Raw genomic sequence first — 21,330 nt, 5'->3', positions numbered from 1 at the left:
ATCCAAAAAGTGCCACAACAAATACACCCCTGTGCATGAGGTCTTATTGAAGGGTTATGACAGACAGCATTTCATGAATATTACAGGAAGGAGGGAACAGAAGTGTGTAGACCAGATCTTCTACAACTAATTATTTATTTACAATATTACATACTTTCCAAAAATGAAATTTTGATCTAAAAATTGTGTACACTAGCTTGTCGGTGAAATATACATCTTCAAGACTCGGCAAAACACAAATACAATCCCATATGGGAAACGCTACAAATTGGGCTACAGTGACAGCTATTATTATTTTGCGGTTTCTTGGTTCCAGAAAGACCACATAGGAGAAAAGATCAGCTTGACATGGTCTGTAAGACTTAGCAAGAAAAGAACTATTGTCTAATGTGAACGATGCTTATCGGGCATACACAAATGTGTTATGTGAAGTGACTTGGGTCCCCCTCCCTAAACCTAGGGTGAGTCCTCGCTAGCAGGGACACATACGGTACATAGATATGGGTTGACTAAACCATGACCATGACTATTAAAATCTGAAATCTTAGAAAACTCCTCCTGCTCTTTAGCTCTTTAGCTCTTTTCTGTGTGTTACCTTTGGTGTACATGACAAACTAGTATGGATTATCGCTATGCGTCTGTCCCTTCCCTTACATCATATTCGCTAGATCATATATTGTGGTGAACACTCAGATAGTGCCAGCTCAGTTGGCATAATGCTATAAAGAACATATCAAGCTTCTGATTACTCAATAGCCCAAATCCAGTTTTACAGATAGAAAATCAAACAAGTGCAAGGAAATGTGCCCGGTCAGGGTTTTCTCTGCCAGAATCCAGTAGAATCGAGCAGCAATGAGCAGGGAGTGGCCTACAGGATTTAACCATCCATAGAACATCTTTCTGTACACACATTTATTATAGGATGTGCTTGTACTTTTGTCTACACTTCATCAAGCAGTTTAACTGAGGCTCCACTGTAGAGTCTTTACTGTCCCATTCAATTGCATTATGAATATTTGATAAGAATTGTTCTTTATGCATTCATCATGTAGAGAAAGTTAATAGAAGGCACTTACTAATATACTGTTATTATTCATATTGCTTCCTTTGCTGGCTGGATTCATTTTTCCATCACATCATAACACTGCTTATATCCAGGGGTTACGACCACCCTGCAATCCATCAGCAATGGTTGTGCTTGCACACTATAGTACAAAGTGCTGGCCTCTCTAGTGGCTGAGACCATGAGAGTGCGCATAGGGATGCATGGACAACAACTTTTGTTCTGGACGGGAGCTGCTGTGCATGTGAAACCATTGGAAACGAGCAGTATATGATGTGATGGAAAAATGAATGAAGCCAGCAAAGGAGGCAATATGGATAATAACAATACATTAGTAAGTGCCTTGTATTAAAGAGGACCTTTCACCGCACCGGTCCCGACATTACAAGATAAGTACCTGGCAATGTAGGGCATGTTGAGGAGATGTCCTTGCCTTATTATTTTTTGCTATGGGCTGCTCCATTCCCCCGCTGTGCCGCCTTTTCTGGTTTACCGCTATATATGCTAAATCCATACCAGGGAGGAGACGTTCGTGTTTCTCAGGGGACGTCTTCTTCTCCCTGGGGAGAAGGTGAGCTTTTATTTCTCCCTGGATGTGACACGCTCCGCTGCAAATGAACCGCGCTTCAGCCAGAGAGAAGGAGACGCTCCCTGAGAAACACGGCCGTCTCCTCCTCCAGGGCGGGAAACCAGAACGGGGACACAGCGGGGAACCGAGCAGCCCATCAGAAAAAAATAAGCGCAAGAAGATCTCCTCAACATTGTAATCTCAGGACCAGTGAAAGGTCCTCTTTAACTTTCTCTACATATCATATCATTTACTGAAGTGAGACAACCCCTTTAAATTTATAATACTTTTTAGTCCAAAAAGTGTCTAAAACAATAAATGTGGTGCAAAGCATGTACGCCAGACTTCTGGGGCATATTGATTAGTAAATCTCCACTACGCAGTATAGGCAATTCTCTGTGATATGTCAGCAGTGCACTGTCCATATTTCTTGTTGTCCAGGTGTAGGAACAGAAGAATAAAGAAAATGGAAGCACCCCGGTCCCTGATGTATGACTATGATGGGGTCCATCGGATCTCCGTTATGCAGGATCACATGCACTGCGCTCACAGAGTGAGAACGCTACCTCTCATAGCTCTGCTGCCGAACCTTATATTCTGTCTCATGTGTGTCCTTATAAAAGCATGACTAAAGTGGTCATGTAGCCAAACCACAAAGCAATGGTGTGAGGCAGCCGACACATTATCGCAGGAAGGCTGTAATTCCAAATAGACACGTGATTCCGGCTTATATGAAGAACAATCAATGCATGCAGTAATCCCACCTGATACAATAAGATCTTTTGGGGGAATACTGTACATTTTAGTTACTTGCGATCTGAACTAGGGGTTCGGTTTCTCCCTTTCACTTGTCTGACACGAGCGAAAGCTGCTATGGGGGAGTTCTCAGGTGGGAAAGTAAGAAGGTTTAGAGAGTGATGTGATCCTTTTCTTTCTTGAGACTTCATTGGGTACTTTTGAAGTGTTGCTGTATTTAGTTCGGGACTAGGAGGTCTACAGACAGCAAAGAGATAGATAAAAAAAAAAAGTTACAAAATTAAGCAATAACACACAATAAAAAGACAAATCATAATTCGTAAACAAGTCTAAGGCCGTGTTAGGCTACTTTCACACTTGCGTTTTTGCCTGATCCGGCAGGGTTCAGCAAAAACGCTTCCGTTACTGATAATACAACCATCTGCATGAACGGATCCGGTTGTATTATCTTTAACATACCCAAGACGGATCCGTCATGAACTCCACTGAAAGTCAATGGGGGACGGATCTGTTTTCTATTGTGTCAGATACATTTTGCTCCGTATCCCAGGACGGAAAGCAAACTTGCTCTCCGGTATGAGAACGGAACGGAATGCATTTTGGAGCATTCCGTTCTGTTCAGTTACGTTTTGTCCCCATTGACAATGAATGGGGACAAAACGGAAGCGTTGAGCTTTATAGGAAACGTGACATTCATTCTGTCAGACAACCTTGAAATGACTAATGTGCTGTTAGCAATAACATATAGAATATTCTCCTAGCTCGCAGTCATAATCACCAAGGGTAAATGCAGAAAACCATCATGATGAATAATAGCAAAATCTTTAATAATTGGTGAAAATTGATTGTCCATATAGGATAACTATCACCATCATCTCTTGAATTGTTACATGTAAATTATCCTTCTCAAACTTTTCTTAGAGTATGCTATTAGTTTTATCAGAGCACAAAAGCGAATCAATCCTATTACAATTATTCCAGGTGTAAATAGCCTAAGGCTACTTTCACACCAGCGTTTTTCCTGGATCCGTCATGGATCAGCAAAAACGCTTCCGTCACGATAATACAACCGTCTGCATTATGAACGGATCCGGATGTATTATCTTTAATATAGCCATGACGGATCCGTCATGAACACCATTGAAAGTCAATGGGGGACAGATCCATTTTCTGTTGTGTCCGAGAAAACAGATCTGCCACCATTGACTTACATTGCGAGTCATGACGGATCGGTCTTGCTCCGCACCACATCGCGGACAGAAAAACTCTGGTGCATTCCGTTACATTCAGTTCAGTTTTGAAGCGTTTTACCCCCCTATTGAGATCATATGACAGATCTCAATAGCGGAAAGGGAAAGCGCAGGTGTGAAAGTAGCCTTAAAGGACTTTTCTATATATTTTTTTATTTCCAACTGAGTGTGTGATACTCAGCTGCTCCCTTCTCTGGTCTTCCAGTCCTCACCTATAAACTTCCAGATGGACGGGAGACAAGCCACCGCAGCGGCATATGTGACCCCGTCCATCTTGACTGGAAGAGCCATGAAAAGAGCTCACTGAGGGCAGCATAAAGTAGTGACCGACATGCTGATTTCAGCGGTGTGTCATACATGAGTTGAAAGCAAGTGGTCGTCAAGAACTTGAATTATAATCATTGCCTGATGATTGGCGGTTCTCGCCAAAGGGAGAAAACTAAGGAGAACGGTGGGGAAAAATGGGGGATCATGAATAACCATGACTCTTTTCAAGCAGCCACGACTCTTTTCCAGGCACAGGGTGCGAAGAATGTGATGCTGTTTCTTGGCAAACTTTAGCTGAAATCAGCACGTCCGTCACTACTTTTTGCTAAAGGGTTCCCTTTAGAAAGAAAAAGCAAGCTGAAACCCCTCTTTAAATGCTACGGTATAACTAATGGGCACTGTACTCTGCGTCCTTTTCCTTACAAGCTGCAGCACAGCAGGGATAGGAGATCAACTTCTTTCAATTGCAGTTTGCATTTTGACACCCATTGTAGAGATATTTATAATCTGATGGATAACTACACCCTCTTTACAATGGAGTCAGGTATGTGGTATTACTAGTCCTGTATAAACATGAAAGGCTGTCTATACGGTCATCACTAGCTGTATTACTTTTTTATCTTGTGTGTGGTATCCCATTCACACATGTATACTCTGACTCCGGACCCATTCAATTTAGAACCATCAAAAGAGCATATCTTAAAAGGTCTAAGGCTGGGTTCACACCTGAGCGTTTTACAGCACGTTCCTACGCGCTGTAAAACGCTCAACAGGCAAAAACCAATGTTTCCCTATGGGCATGGTTCTCACCTGAGCGTTTTACAGCGCGTACGAACGCGCTGTAAAATGCCCTATGCCTCAAGAAGTACAGGAGCTTCTTTGGGGCGTATTGTCGCGCGTTCCCGCCCATAGACTTCACCGGGAACACGCCTAAATGGGCGTTCGCTTGTTTCCACCCATTAAAAACGCCCGATACAAACGCCTGAAAAAAGTGCATATCGAATACGCTCAGGTCTGAACCCAGCCTAATTAGTGGGAAACAAATTGCCCCGGGGGCATCGGATAGATGGGGAAGGGAAATGTCATAAAACAATAAAAGAAGCATTACTTACTGCTTGATCCACACTGTTCCAGTGCCTCTTCTCTGGTCCACCCTGCCGGCCCCTATACCTACGTGGCCACTGCAGTATTCAGCAAGTGCTGAGGCCAATGATTGGCTGCAGTAGTCACGTATGTATATGGGCACAGCACCGCTGCAGCCAAGTAAATGGAGAGGCAACGTTGGATCGGTGTGGTGAATGAACAGCTAAGTAATGCTGCTTTTATTTTTTTAGCACTTTTCATCCTACTTGAGCATTTTTTTTGTCCAACTAAGACAACCCTTTTAAAGGGGTATTCCGATTTCGCAATTTTCAGCATTGATTGATAGAAAACAACATATACTATCACTTACTAATAGTGATTGCTTATCTGTAGTGCTCCGTTTTCCTGCACTCCAACATGGTTGTGTGACATTTTCCACTGTGTTGGTTCCCTATCCCGATGACATTGCATCTACATCTGAGGCATGGCAAGCCTTGTAAGGCTCTGCCCTGTATACATAACGTCCTCCGTCACCTTGCCTCTCAGGGCAGTGTTCTGCTCATGCTCAGGACCCTGCCCTGTAGATGGGATGTCAGCCATGATGCTGTGTCTTAGGCTGGTTTCACACGGGCGTTGCGGATTGGGGCCGGATGCGTTCAGAGTGCGTTCAGTGAAACTCGCACTATTTTGCAAGCAAGTTCAGTCAGTTTTGTCTGCGGTTGCGTTTAGTTCAGTTTTTTCCGCGCGGGTGCAATGCGTTTTAATGCGTTTTTTAACGCGCGTGATAAAAAACTGAATGTTTACAAACAACATCTCTTAGCAACCATCAGTGAAAAATGCATCGCACCCGCACTTGCTTGCGGATGCAATGCGTTTTTCACGCAGCCCCATTCACTTCTATGGAGCCAGGGCTGCGTGAAAAACGCAGAATATAGAACATGCTGCGATTTTTACACAACGCAGAACTGATGCGTGAAAAACAACGCTCATGTACACAGACCCATTGAAATTAATGGGTCAGGATTCAGTGCGGGTGCTATGCGTTCACATCACGCATTGCACCCGCGTGGAAAACTCGCTCGTGTGAAAGGGACTTTAAGATGGGGTATTTCCAGCAGGGCTTCAAGCAGGCTTTGACCCAGGGCTGCCATCAGAAATTTCAGGGCCCCATACAGGCAAACCTTGTGCCCCGCATTTTTATTCATACTGTTTACCAATCACTATAAATAATATATTCACTATATTGTATGGGTTGTTATGATTACAGGGATACCAAATACTGTTTTGTGATATTTAATTAAGTGGGTGAGGCAGCTGTTTACTGTACAGATGGTCTGGGGTTCATATCTCACTGAAACCTGTAAAATAATCCTTATAGTAAAAGTTATGGCAGAAAAACAGAATTTTTACTTTCCAGCTTTTTTTCTTTTATGATAAAAGTTAAAAATTTTTGCAAGGTTATTGTTAAAAAAAATATAAAATAATAACGAAGCAAAAACCATTAAAGTTTTTGTAATATCCTTAGTATGAAATATCCCAAAACAGTATTTGGTATCCCTGTAATCATAGCGAGCTGTACGATATAGTTAACATATTAATTATCATGATCGGTAGATGGCACATTTGTTCCCTTTCGTTTCAGTAATATATTATTAAGAAAATAGCTTTTTTTAACACAGAAAATCCAGCCCTTCCAACAGAGCATGTCTGTAGTGTAATGGCAACTCTTCTGCCTGACATACAGAGAAGGTCTGGAGTTCAAATTCTGATGAAGACCTGTTAAATCATTTAAAAGTCTATATGCTGGAAGAGGGCCCAACCCACATCCAACAAAGCTACATTAATATTCATCGAAGTGAATACAAATGAGGCTGTCGGCCTGTTTTGATCTATAATGTTCCAGCTGGGAGGGGAAGGAGAGGCAGAGACCTAATGCTACAGATACTTCCTTTGAGACTTGTGCTGGGATGTAAACACAGGGTGTGTGTCACAGATCCCAATTCTGCTGGATGAGTCAAAATGCACTGATATGACTTATAATGCAGTGAGGTTGACTGCTGATGTTATTTACTTTTTTGTGTAACTGGAAACCCCTTTTAAGGCCTCTTTCACACGGGCGTGTGCGCCCCGCAAAATGCACGAGCACAGTCTGTGGGGCAGCCGCAGCGGATCGCGGACCCATTCACTTTAATGGGTCCGCGATCCGGCCGTTCTGCAAAAAGATAGGACATGTTCTATCTTTTTGCGGAACGGAAGTACGGGACGAAACCCCACGGAAGCACTCCGTAGTGCTTCCGTAGGGTTCCGTCCCGTGCTTCTATTCCGCATCTCCGGATTTGCGGACCCATTGAAGCGAATGGGTCCGCATCCGTGATGCGGAATGCCCACAGAACGGCACCCGTGTATTGCGGATCCGCAAATGTGGTCCGTAATACGGCAACGGGGCGCACACGCCCGTGTGAAAGAGGCCTAAGACAGAGTGCAAAAATTATATCTAGTTTTTCCAAAGAGTGTATGACTAATGAATCAACAGAGGAAAGCTCACCATGAAATATGACATTTTCCAGAAGGCTAGTGATAGAATACTCACTTTGTTGTGCTACTTCTGCTGCTGCTTGGCAAATAAGATTCGGGGGTCAAAGGCTCTACTGTGGCAGGAAGAGTCCAGAGCTGAGTTTGAGGGATTACCTATGATATAACAACTGGATGATAACATTTGTTTCAAAATGTGCGCAAAGTACTTAATATCATCACCAGAGCTAAGAGTGGCCATACAAATAGCAACTGCACGATACAACGGTGAAGGACTGTTGTAGTATACTTGTATGGTAAGGCCTCATGCACACAACCGTATGTATTTTGCGGTCCGCAAAAAAAGGATCTGCAAAAAATATGGATAACATCCATATGCATTCTGTTTTTTGCGGAACGGAACAGCTGGCCCCTAATAGAACAGTCCTATCCTTGTCCGTAATGCGGACAATAATAGGACATGTTCTATTTTTTTGTGGAACGGACATACAGAAACTGAATGCACATGGAGTAACTTCCATTTTTTGGGGGGCGGACCAATTGAAATGAATGTTTCCGCGTATGATCCGCAAAAAAAAAAAATAAACGGAATGGACATGGAAAGAAAATACGTTCATATGCATGTGCCCTAAGACTGATTACAGCAAATAATTGATGCTGGTTTGGGCAACTGTTACAAGAATGAGTAACTGAATGACCTAACAAAACAAACAAGAAATGTGCATAATGAAATGACAAATGTGTGACTTATGGTTCCATTCCATAATTTGGCTGTTTATGATGCGGTTATACACTGCGTGCAGAATTATTAGGCAAATGAGTATTTTGACCACATCATCCTCTTTATGCATGTTGTCTTACTCCAAGCTGTATAGGCTCGAAAGCCTACTACCAATTAAGCATATTAGGTGATGTGCATCTCTGTAATGAGAAGGGGTGTGGTCTAATGACATCAACACCCTATATCAGGTGTGCATAATTATTAGGCAACTTCCTTTCCTTTGGCAAAATGGGTCAAAAGAAGGACTTGACAGGCTCAGAAAAGTCAAAAATAGTGAGATATCTTGCAGAGGGATGCAGCACTCTTAAAATTGCAAAGCTTCTGAAGCGTGATCATCGAACAATCAAGCGTTTCATTCAAAATAGTCAACAGGGTCGCAAGAAGCGTGTGGAAAAACCAAGGAGCAAAATAACTGCCCATGAACTGAGAAAAGTCAAGCGTGCAGCTGCCAAGATGCCACTTGCCACCAGTTTGGCCATATTTCAGAGCTGCAACATCACTGGAGTGCCCAAAAGCACAAGGTGTGCAATACTCAGAGACATGGCCAAGGTAAGAAAGACTGAAAGACGACCACCACTGAACAAGACACACAAGCTGGGCCAAGAAATATCTCAAGACTGATTTTTCTAACGTTTTATGGACTGATGAAATGAGAGTGAGTCTTGATGGGCCAGATGGATGGGCCCGTGGCTGGATTGGTAAAGGGCAGAGAGCTCCAGTCCGACTCAGACGCCAGCAAGGTGGAGGTGGAGTACTGGTTTGGGCTGGTATCATCAAAGATGAGCTTGTGGGGCCTTTTCGGGTTGAGGATGGAGTCAAGCTCAACTCCCAGTCCTACTGCCAGTTTCTGGAAGACACCTTCTTCAAGCAGTGGTACAGGAAGAAGTCTGCATCCTTTAAGAAAATCATGATTTTCATGCAGGACAATGCTCCATCACACGCGTCCAAGTACTCCACAGCGTGGCTGGCAAGAAAGGGTATAAAAGAAGAAAATCTAATGACATGGCCTCCTTGTTCACCTGATCTGAACCCCATTGAGAACCTGTGGTCCATCATCAAATGTGAGATTTACAAGGAGGGAAAACAGTACACCTCTCTGAACAGTGTCTGGGAGGCTGTGGTTGCTGCTGCACGCAATGTTGATGGTGAACAGATCAAAACACTGACAGAATCCATGGATGGCAGGCTTTTGAGTGTCCATGCAAAGAAAGGTGGCTATATTGGTCACTGATTTGTTTTTGTTTTGTTTTTGAATGTCAGAAATGTATATTTGTGAATGTTGAGATGTTATATTGGTTTCACTGGTAAAAATAAATAATTGAAATGGGTATATATTTGTTTTTTGTTAAGTTGCCTAATAATTATGCACAGTAATAGTCACCTGCACACACAGATATCCCCCTAAAATAGCTAAAACTAAAAACAAACTAAAAACTACTTCCAAAAATATTCAGCTTTGATATTAATGAGTTTTTTGGGTTCATTGAGAACATGGTTGTTGTTCAATAATAAAATTAATCCTCAAAAATACAACTTGCCTAATAATTCTGCACTCCCTGTATTATTGTAATATTATCTTTAACCCCTTACCTCCGGTGGTTTTTTCGTTTTATATTTTTCACTCACAGGGCCATAACTTTTTTATCATTCCGTTCACATAGCCGTATTATGGCTTGTTTTTTTGGAGAACAAATTGTAAGAAATGGCACCATTTAATATTGCATACAATTTAGCGGAAACAAAAAAGCAATTCCGCCACAATTTTATGGGTTTTGTTTTTATGGCATTCCCTATGCGGTAAAACTGACCTGTTAGGTCTCTATCACACGAGCGGATGCCGTGCGTGGAATCTGCTGCGTGAAAGACAGCCAAGCCCCGCTCCGGACAGCAGAGACATATTAACATGATTGATAATACTCAGTGTCCCTCTGTGACCTTTTTACTACAAAACCACGGTGACAACTTTATCTCACTGTGATTTTGTAGTAAAAAGATCAGAGAGGCACGAAGCATTATCAATCGTGTTACTGCTCCGTGTCTCTGCTGTCCGGAGCGGGGCTTGGCACTCTTTCACGCAGCGGATTCCATGCACGGCATCCGCTCGTGTGAAAGAGCCCTTACCTTCATTCTCATATCAGTACGATTACGGCAATACCACATTTGTATAGTTTTTCTTCCGTTTTAATGCCTCATTCACACGTCAGTGTTTTGGTCAGTGATTCCCATCAGTGATTGTGAGCCAAAACCAGGTGCGACTCTAAACATAGAACAGGAGCAGATCTTTCCCTTATAACTTTACACGACCATGCCGTGTTTTGCGGTCTGAAAATTGTGGATCCGCAAAACACGGATGCCGCCCGTGTGCCTTCCACAATTTGTGGAACAGAACGGACGGCCCTTTATAGAAATGCCTCATAATTTTTGCAGGGCCACGGAACGGAGCAACGGATGCGGACAGTGAATGAAGTGAATGGGTCTGCACCAGAGCCGCAAAAAATGCAGATCAGATGCGGAGCCAAACCACGGTCATGTGAATGACCCCAATGTCAGTATAGCCTACACACTGGTTTTGGCTCACAATCACTGATGGAAATCACTAACTAATGGCTCATGCACACAAACGCATTTTCTTTCCGTGTCCATTTAATTTTTTTTGCGGACTGTATGCAGAACCATTCATTTCAATGGGTCCACAAAAAAAACAGAAGTTACTCCGTGTGCATTTCGTTTCCGGATGTGCTTTCCGCAAAAAAATAGAGCATGTCCTATTATTGTCAGTATTATTGTCAGCATGGACTGCCTGAGGATGCGCCAAATTTATGACGAGGTAACTAAGTTCAAGAAATATCAAAGAAAGACCCTTAAAATCACAGTTTTATTAGAATCATTTAAAAAAGGACCTGGCCTTGCAGGTCCCAATGGATGGCTATCACGGCCCTGATCAGTAGGTAAGTACACAATTAAGAAAATACCAAAAATAGAGAATGAGAAAACAATGGCTATGGATAGTGTAGAAAAAATGGAGGGGGGGGGGGGGGGGTCTCTCTCCGGTGGGATGATTTTCCCTATAGAAACCCTATTATTCCCTTAGCCCGGAGAAAACCCCTGATGGTGGAGCCTCTCCGTCCTCGTACCTATCCTATTTCACCCTAGTAATTGAGGTTTTCCCTTTTACCCCGACGTGTTTCCCCCAACTCGGGTTCCTCAGCGGGTCCGTATGGGAAGGATAGAAGGGCCAAAGATTCAATACAGAACTGATAAATCCTGATAGACTACATAAAGAGACTGGCTATATTGATATCCACTAAGGGAGCTCAAGATATATCGCATGTGGTTCCAGGCGATCCGGATAAAACAACTCCACCTAGGACACAAAGATTAAACTATATCACAAAAGACACAACAAATGTGCTGTAGCGACAATTTGTTGTGCCACAGACCATTACTCACAGGTGTAAGCAGGGCTGGCGCCACCCATAAGCAGAGTAGGCAACCGCGTAGAGCGCACTCTGCCTGGGGCAAGGAATTTACCCTCACAGCCATGAAAGCTGTATTACCAGTTCCTTAAAAAAAAAAATATATATATATAAGACTTCTACTGTAGGTAACTTTGATACCTAGTGTACATCCATACACATGTCAGCTGCCCCAACACACCCAGCTCTGCTATATCCATACACAGTGTACTGGGGCAGCTGTCATGTGTATGGATGTACATTAAAGGGATTCTGTCACCAGGTTTCACCCCTGTCAGCTAAACATATGCTGATGTTCAGGGCCTCATCAGGATTCCTAATGTGGGCTTCTAAATGTGATCCGTAGCCTTATTTTGCTAAAAAACAGGTTTTACTAACCTGTCACTCAAAGAAATAAGGTGCCCAAGGGGATGTCAAGGGATGCAAGGTGCCGGCCGCACCCACCGCCGTCCATGCCCAGCGCCGCCTTTCCAGACTTCTGCACCGCCTCCTAATCCTCTGTGCCGCCTCTCGCTCTCCCTCTCCATCCCCCCTCCTCCTGCTGTAAGATCTCGCGCATGCGCACAGGGCTCTGCCTGATGCGCCCGTGCGGACTTCTCGATTTGGCTTATTAAAGCGAAGTGCGCATGCGCCGGCACTTCGCTCAACCCAGGTATGACCTGCACTCTGGTGCCAGCCTCTCAGAGCCCTGTGCGCACGCGCGATATCTTACAGCAGGAGGGGGGACGGAGGGAGAGAGAGCGAGAGGCGGCACAGAGGATTAGGAGGCGGTGCAGAAGTCTGGAAAGGCGGCGCTGGGCACGAACGGCGGTGTGGGTTCGGCCGGTACCTTGCATCCCTTGACATCCCCTTGGGCACCTTATTTCGTTGAGTGACAGGTTAGTAAAACCTGTTTTTTAGCAAAATAAGGCTACGAATCACATTTAGATGCCCACATTAGGAATCCTGATGAGGTCCTGAACATCAGCATATGTTTAGCTGACAGGGGTGAAACCTGGTGACAGAATCCCTTTAAGTATCAAAGTTACCTACAGTAGAAGTCTTATATTTTATTTTTATTTAAGCAACTGGTAATACAGCTTTCATGGCTGTGAGGGTAAATGCCTTGCCTCTGATGTGTAAAGGTCGTGAGTTCAAATCCCAGGAGAAACTTTTCTGAACGTGTTTTTTTTGTTTTGTTTTTTTTAAATACCGGACTGCTACTTAACTTTTTTTTTTAAGTAACTGGCTACACTGCTTGCATACCTGTGTGGTTAAATGCCTTGCTTCTGATGTGAAAGGTTGTGAGTTCGAGTCCCAGGAGAAACTTTTCTGAAAGTGTTTTTTTTTTTTTTTTTAAATACCGGACTGTTACTTTACTGCCACGGGGGAGGGGGGGGCTATTGGCGCCATGATACTGGCACATGGAGGGGGAAGGAGAGAGGCACTTGATACTGGCACATTAGGGGGCAGGGGGAGAGGATGGCACTAGGATATTAGCACATGGGGGGGGGGCAAGAAATGGACATGAATCATGAGGGGCAGAAATGTGAAATGATGGGGAGGGGGCAAGAAATGGACATGAATCATGAGGGGCAGAAATGTGAAATGATGGGGGGGGGGGGGGGGGGGGGCAAAATGTACATTTTCTTCTGTTGACAAAAATCCTTGCACCGGCCCTGACTTCGGGTGGGCAATCCCGCGAGACCAGTGACCTCCAGAGGTGGGTCTCGCGGGATCACGCGCCAAAGACACATGATCTTGGCAAGAGCCAAGGCAATGTGGACCTGGAGCACAGTGAGGAGCAGAACCTGGTGAGCACCCCTAGCAACCGCACTCTGACAACCTGCACTAGGGTGTCAGAGGCTGCAGGACAGTGACTGGCAGCAGGGTGGCACACACTTGTGTACAGGGGTCAGGGCACACCTGCTGCTTGAATAGGGGCCATAGATTCTGACTGGCACAGGGTGCCCAGCAGTGGCACATGGAGCCTAATAGGTGGCACAGACTGTCTAAAGGGCTATGAATGGTACAGGGTGCAGGACAGTGCCAGACTGGCAGAGGGCACAAGGCAGCATACTGTTTTATGTTGCCCTGGCAGCACAGGATTTCAGACAGCGGCTGAATGGCGCCTGGCAGTGAATAGGTGGCACTGCTCGTGTTTGGTGTGCCAACCTGCTGAACAGCGCAGAGTGATTGGCATCACTGGGATGGTACTAGGTGGCAGACAATGGCTGGATATTATATATACATGACCATAGTCAGACTGGCACAGGGTACGCGACCATAGTCAGACTGGCACAGGGTACACGACCATAGTTAAATATTGCATGCAATAGGTGGCTGAAAAAGGGGCGGAAGGCGGAAAAAGGGGCGTGGCCAATGGGCGGAGTCAAGGGGCGGCAAAATTAGCTTTTGCCTAGGGTGGCAAAAATCCTTGCACCAGCCCTGGGTGTAGGTCCCCAATGTTTGGCCAGGTCTCTGAGGGTGCGTGATGCTGCAGAGACATAAGATATCCGAGGCTGGATTTAAATAGCGGGACATTGTGAGCCTTCTTTTTTGTCTGAGAAAGGATAGCTATGTCTAGTGCCTCGGTGTCTCTAGTATTACATTTATGGAAGATAAAATATTCCTCCTTTACACACCCTTTAATACCCAACTAACCTACTGCGGATCCACCCTTGATATATATGGATCCCGAAAAGACAATAGATCTACGTGGCAGGATAAATGCCACTATAGTCATTTTGGATGCTTCTCGCATCACTGGCAAGTTCAGGACTGAAGACTGAAGCAATTCGAGAGAAAAAGGAAAAAGGAGGAAACGATAAACATAAAAAAGTTCAAAATTAAATCTTTCATCTAAATAAAACAACTGAAGGTCAGTCTCTCATTTAGCCCAATCGGGGATTGTGATCTAAATCTATGAATCCATTCGGATTCCTTCTGAAGGATTTTCTTATCCCAATCCCCTTTTCTTGGCGATGGAAGAATTATTTCCAAGACCGAGAATCTGAGGACCCGAGGATCACCTGCATGTTTCTTAATTACATGGTTGGCTACAGGTGTGATGTTCTTTTTATAGATGTCATTAATGTGTTCTAACACCCTTCTTCTCAATTCCCTAATTGTCTTCCCGATGTAGTATTTAGGGCATGGGCATTGACAGATCTAGACAACACCTCTACTCTTACAGTTTACAAATTCACCTATTGAGAAAGTCTGATTCGTCAGACGGCAGAGTGTTGAGGGAAGTGTTAGATTTAAATATATATGTATATATATTGGCCCTTTTATATGGGCCTGTCCAGGTGGGATGGATATATACATAGAGATGTATGTATAACCCCTTGGCAGCATGCATCTCTAAGTGTATAATATATTTTATATGGGTGGGCTTATTGGTGTGTATGTGTGTATATATATATATATATATATATATATATATATATATATATTTATTTATTTATGGATGTACCCCAAACATCTATGAATATATATATGTATGTCTATGTATATATTCTCCCAGGCTGTGAGCTCTGCGCTGCGATTGGCCAGCGCTACAGCCTAGTAGAAGGAGACGCCCGCAGAACAAGGGCAGACTCCGCCTACTATAACCAAGTCTCCGAACATACCGGAGGACATAACGGGAGAACGGAGCGGCGCCCAGGGATAATAGTAAGTGCAGTGAGATCCCTGGGCGCCGCTGTATATGTCAGCATACTTAGTTCACAATGTCAGGATCGGTGAAAGGTCCTCTTTAATTATTGAGATTGCATAAAGATCAATAATTAATATTCCCTTTAACACAGAGCATATAATTGTGTTTGATATGGAGATGAACTCACATGCTTTACATGCCCCGCAACGAAACATGTCTAAAGGTCTGTCCTTCCTCTGGTGGTCTTTCTGGAGTGAGAAGATCCGAAAGTAGCGCCTGCGTTCCACGGGCCTGGAAATAGTTGGCGTCATGGAGTGTTGCGTTCCACCCGCCGGAAATGTCCCGGCAGGCGGAAGGCTCACGATGTCCCGCTATTTAAATCCTTGTATACAGTAACTGGCGTGTATACAGTACCTGGTAAGGGTACTGGGAGGATGATAGAGGAGACACCCACTATTTGTATCTGCTCATTCATTATGGAAATGTACAGTCGTGGCCAAAAGTTTTGAGAATTACATAAATATTGGAAATTGGAAAAGTTGCTGCTTAAGTTTTTATAATAGCAATTTGCATATACTCCAGAATGTTATGAAGAGTGATCAGATGAATTGCATAGTCCTTCTTTGCCATGAAAATTAACTTAATCCCAAAAAAAACTTTCCACTGCATTTCATTGCTGTCATTAAAGGACCTGCTGAGATCATTTCAGTAATTGTCTTGTTAACTCAGGTGAGAATGTTGACAAGCACAAGGCTGGAGATCATTATGTCAGGCTGATTGGGTTAAAATGGCAGACTTGACATGTTAAAAGGAGGGTGATGCTTGAAATCATTGTTCTTCCATTGTTAACCATGGTGACCTGCAAAGAAACGCGTGCAGCCATAATTGCGTTGCATAAAAATGGCTTCACAGGCAAGGATATTCTGGCTACTAAGATTGCACCTCAATCAACAATTTATAGGATCATCAAGAACTTCAAGGAAAGAGGTTCAATTCTTGTTAAGAAGGCTTCAGGGCGTCCAAGAAAGTCCAGCATGCGCCAGGATCGTCTCCTAAAGAGGATTCAGCTGCGGGATCAGAGTGCCACCAGTGCAAAGCTTGCTCAGGAATGGCAGCAGGCAGGTGTGAGCGCATCTGCTCGAACAGTGAGGCAAAGACTTTGGGAAGATGGCCTGGTGTCAAGAAGGGCAACAAAGAAGCCAATTCTCCCCAAATAAAAGATCAGGGAGAGATTGATCTTCTGCAGAAAATATGGTGAATGGACTGCTGAGGACTGGGGCAAAGTCATATTCTCCGATGAAGCCACTTTCCGATTGTTTGGGGCATCTGGAAAAAGGCTTGTCCGGAGAAGAAAAGGTGAGCGCTACCATCAGTCCTGTGTCATGCCAACAGTAAAGCATCCGGAGAACATTCATGTGTGGGGTTGCTTCTCATCCAAGGGAGTGGGCTCACTCACAATTTTGCCCAAAAACACAGCCATGAATAAAGAATGGTACCAAAACACCCTCCAACGGCAACTTCTTCCAACAATCCAACAACAGTTTGGTGAAGAACAATGCATTTTCCAGCACGATGGCGCACCGTGCCATAAGGCAAAAGTGATAACTAAGTGGCTCGGGGACCAAAACGTTGACATTTTGGGTCCATGGCCTGGAAACTCCCCAGATCTTAATCCCATTGAGAACTTGTAGTCAATCCTCAAGAGGCGGGTGGACAAACAAAAACCCACTAATTCTGACAAACTCCAAGAAGTGATTATGAAAGAATGGGTTGCTATCAGTCAGGAATTGGCCCAGAAGTTGATTGAGAGCATGCCCAGTCGAATTGCAGAGGTCCTGAAAAAGAAGGGCCAACAACACTGCAAATACTGACTCTTTGCATAAATGTCATGTAATTGTCGATAAAAGCCTTTGAAACGTATGAAGTGCGTGTAATTATATTTCACTACATCACAGAAACAACTGAAACAAAGATCTAAAAGCAGTTTAGCAGCAAACTTTGTGAAAACTAATATTTGTGTCATTCTCAAAACTTTTGTCCACGACTGTAGTGAGGGAGATGGGTGATACTTGTGACACATTGTGAACTGAAGCTGTTTGATGGGCTGGGCTTGGGAGTGGCAAGGCGCCCCAATGCCCAGGCCCCTCCAGGTCTTAGTCACACACCCGTATATCTCGTGAGGTATCAGTAGCAGTTTCTGCGCCTGCGCCTTCTCTCCACATACCCGATAGAGCTCCGTCCCATGGATCCGGAAGCAGCGTCTTTGTTCCATGGACCCATAGCGCTGCGTCCCATAGATCCGTAAGTAGCGCCTTTGTTCCATGGACCCGGAAATAGTTGGCGTCTTGGAGTGATGCGTTCCATCCGCCAGAAATGTTCATTCTGGCGGGCGGAAGGCTCACAATGTCCCGCTATTTAAATCCAGCCTCGGATATCTTACGAGGATGGACCGGCTCCACCATCAGGGGTTGTCTCTAGGCTAAGGGAATAATAGGGTTTCTATAGGGAAAATCATCCCACTGGAGAGAGCCCCCCCCCTCCATTTTCTTCTACACTATCCATAGCCATTGTTTTCGCATTCTCTATTTTTTGTATTTTCTTAATTGTGTACTTACCTACTGATCAGGGCTGTGACAGCCATCCATTGTGACCTGCAAGGTCAGGTCCTATTTTAAATGATTCTAATAAAACTGTTATTTTAAGGGTCTTTCTTTGATATTTCTTGAACTTAGTTAGGCTACTTTCACACTGGCGTTTTGGCTTTCCGTTTCTGAGATCCGTTCAGCGCTCTCACAACCGGTCCAAAACGGATCAGTTTTGACCTAATGCATTCTGAATGGTTAAGGATCCGCTCAGAATGCATCAGTTTGCCTCCGTTCAGTCTCCATTCCGCTTTGGAGGCAGACACCAAAACGCTGCTTGCAGCGTTTTAGTGTCTGTCTGACGAAACTGAGCCAAACGTCCTGGCACACAATGTAAGTCAATGGGGACGGATCCGTTTTCTCTGACATAATCTGGCACAATAGAAAACTGATCCGTCCCCCATTGACTTTCAATGGTGTTCAAGACGGATCCATCTTGGCTATGTTACAGATAATACAAATGGATCTGTTCTGAACAGATGCAGACGGTTGTATTATCATAACGGATCCGCACAAAACGCGAGTCTGAAAGTAGCCTTACTTTGTAGATAAATTGGACCCATTGATATCTTTTTGTATATCTGTACATGTGGATGAATACATTTCTGACGAGACCTGCGCCTCATTATAAATTGGGTGCATCCTCCAGCAGAAAGTGCCAGTCTTGATAAATCTCCCCCTATGTTCCTATGGAGCCCTGACACAGACCTATCTGTGGCGGCCTGGGATCATTCAGGACTGAGACTACTGCACACACTATCCGGCTCCCTCAATCCCCACTAGGGGGAGACATTGCACTCCCGTTTTTTTTTTAGCATCCAGATGCCGAGGTCACATTTGACCATGGCATCTGGATGGTTAAATGTGTGCAATAGACGTTATCGTCGACTGCGTACATTAGCCCTGGGTGTCTGTGCGAGCGCAGCAGGCGCCATCTTTAGAAACCCGCCCAGCATCGTACATGTACGGCTCTGACCGATAAGGGGTTAAAAAGTGTACTGAGAACTTTGAAAAAAAACTTTTGATATATTATGGTGACATATCAAAGGTTTTAATCGGTGGAGGTCTGAGTGCTGAGACCACTACCGATAACTAGGAGGGGGAGAAGGAAGCGCTCATATAGTGCGCTCTCTCTCCTCGCTATAGTAGAGTCAATCAAGATAGGCCCACAGACTTTCTATTGAGCCTGTCTCCTGCAGCAAGGAGAAAGAAAGTGCTATGTGAGCGATTGGTGGGGATCTCAGCACTCGGACCCCCACTGATCAAAACCTTTAATACGTCACCATGACATATCAAAAGTTTTTCCAAAGTTCAGCTAATTATGTACCATATAGTATATTCCATGTCATCATTCAATTAGGCTCTCAAGACCCCTTTACACTGCTCAACTCAGCAGAAAGATTGTAGGAGAGGAAGCGTTCCTACACAGAGGAAGGCATTTTAGCCGAAACGCGCGTCGGGGTACGTGGCTCTCCTGAGGCGGACACTACTGGTTTATGGGTATGTTATTCCATGGTGTGAGGCTTTTGTAAAAGTGGTTGGTGCCTGCATATGCTATATGTTTTTAGTACACCTGGCCATTTGCTATATGTGATAGAGGGATTATTTGTTGCATTTACTTGTTGCAATCCCTTTTTTATAGAGTTTGTGTTCACTAACAGTGGACACGGCCATTTAAGTGACCAATTTATATGTATGTATATATCTCTGCTTACGGCCCAATTCTAGGGTATTGATGGTTATTTCCTTCATGTTTACAGAGCTATGCACTTGCACTTTGATACGACTTGGATATTTGTGTGATTTTTGTATACATCAGTGTACCTAGTGTGTATTTCAGCCAATTGTGGTTGTTTTTTTATCGTCCTCCACCTACTGGTCTAATGTGTTATGTCCCCTCAGGTGTAGTCCACTTTTTTATCCGATGTATCACATCTAATATTTTATGACAATTATTCAATAAAGTATATCTATATTTTGCTACAAAAACCCGTTTAGTCTCAGTTTATCTTTGGTTCGTGTATGTTGATGTACACTGAGTGGGTACGTTATTTTAGAGTACTCTTTTCACATAGGATCATTATATGAGATATGGTTTAATTTTCCCCTATACACAACCCAGTTTATGGCTAGTTAAAAAATAGGGTTGTTTCGATACCAAAATTTTGATTCAGTTTCGATACCATAAAAAAGTATTGCGATACTTGATACCATTCGATACCACGCGAAAAAAATAAAACACCAAAAAAGCTGCGTGCATTCCACATTTTATCGAGCGTCCAGCCCATAATTGAACAGTCCTATCCTATTTTGGAAGGGGGGGGGGGGATGGGCAAGGTGACTAAAAAAATTCAAATCGTGCGGTTTTTATTTATTTATTTTTTATGTTATGGCGTTCACCGCATAGGAGTTTTTTTATATTTTAATAGTTTGGACTTTTTAGATGTGGCGATATGTAATACAAACGGAAAATGCAAATGTGATCGCACACTGCATCCAGCACTCTGCCCTCCATGCTGGATGAGACATTGGTTTATATTTTGGCCAAAGCATAGTAAGCCACTCACCGCGTCAAGGTCGTCTCAATTGAGTGGTCCCTAACTTTCCGTTTGTATATGTATTTCGCCATAGTGATCTGCACCTGCAGGCAGGTTGTGCTGACTCAACCCCCCACTTTTTTTCTTTGTAGCATATATTGGAGGCGTGGCGATCTCCTTTGAGTCAAGCACACCTGACCAGTCAATCTGTCCTGGAGGCTGGTTTTAAAGTCAGTATAAAACTGAGTCTGCTTGTATAGAACCTACCATTAGCCATCTGGCTCCAGGAGAAGTATATGGTGGGTTCAGCATGCATGTTGGTACTTGCATCCCTGGATCCGATGAAAGCTGTAATGGCACCGGACGGGGTTACAAGCAAAGTGTACTTGGCTTGCATGCTGACCTGCATTCCCTGGATTTTATGTGGCTGTCATGGCCCATGAACAGGTAGGAACAAGAGTTAGGGACCACTCAATTGAGACGACCTTGACGCGGTGAGTGGCTTACTATGCTTTGGCCAAAATATAAACCAATGTCTCATCCAGCATGGAGGGCAGAGTGCTGGATGCAGTGTGCGATCACATTTGCATTTTCCGTTTGTATATGTATTTCGCCATAGTGATCTGCACCTGCAGGCAGGTTGTGCTGACTCAACCCCCCACTTTGATATGTAATACAAACCGGATTCCAAAAAAGTTGGGACACTAAACAAATTGTGAATAAAAACTGAATGCA

General features: G+C 44.0%; 1 protein-coding gene across 1 annotated transcript in view; it reads right to left on the bottom strand.

The window, feature by feature from the left end:
- Positions 1-2,328: 2,328 nt before the first annotated feature.
- Positions 2,329-21,330, bottom strand: part of CCDC157 (coiled-coil domain containing 157) — a 58,031-nt gene continuing 39,029 nt past the window's right edge. The window contains exons 10-11 of the mRNA XM_040416705.1: positions 7,578-7,675; positions 2,329-2,624 (exon numbers count right to left, since the gene is read on the bottom strand). Coding sequence (XP_040272639.1) covers positions 2,438-2,624; positions 7,578-7,675 — 285 coding nt within the window. The 3' untranslated portion in view covers positions 2,329-2,437. The remainder of the gene's footprint in view (positions 2,625-7,577; positions 7,676-21,330) is intronic.

Source organism: Bufo bufo, chromosome 2 (genome assembly GCF_905171765.1).
Source record: "Bufo bufo chromosome 2, aBufBuf1.1, whole genome shotgun sequence".
In the NCBI taxonomy this organism is placed as follows: Eukaryota; Metazoa; Chordata; class Amphibia; order Anura; family Bufonidae; genus Bufo; species Bufo bufo.
This window is presented reverse-complemented; position numbering and strand designations above follow the sequence as displayed.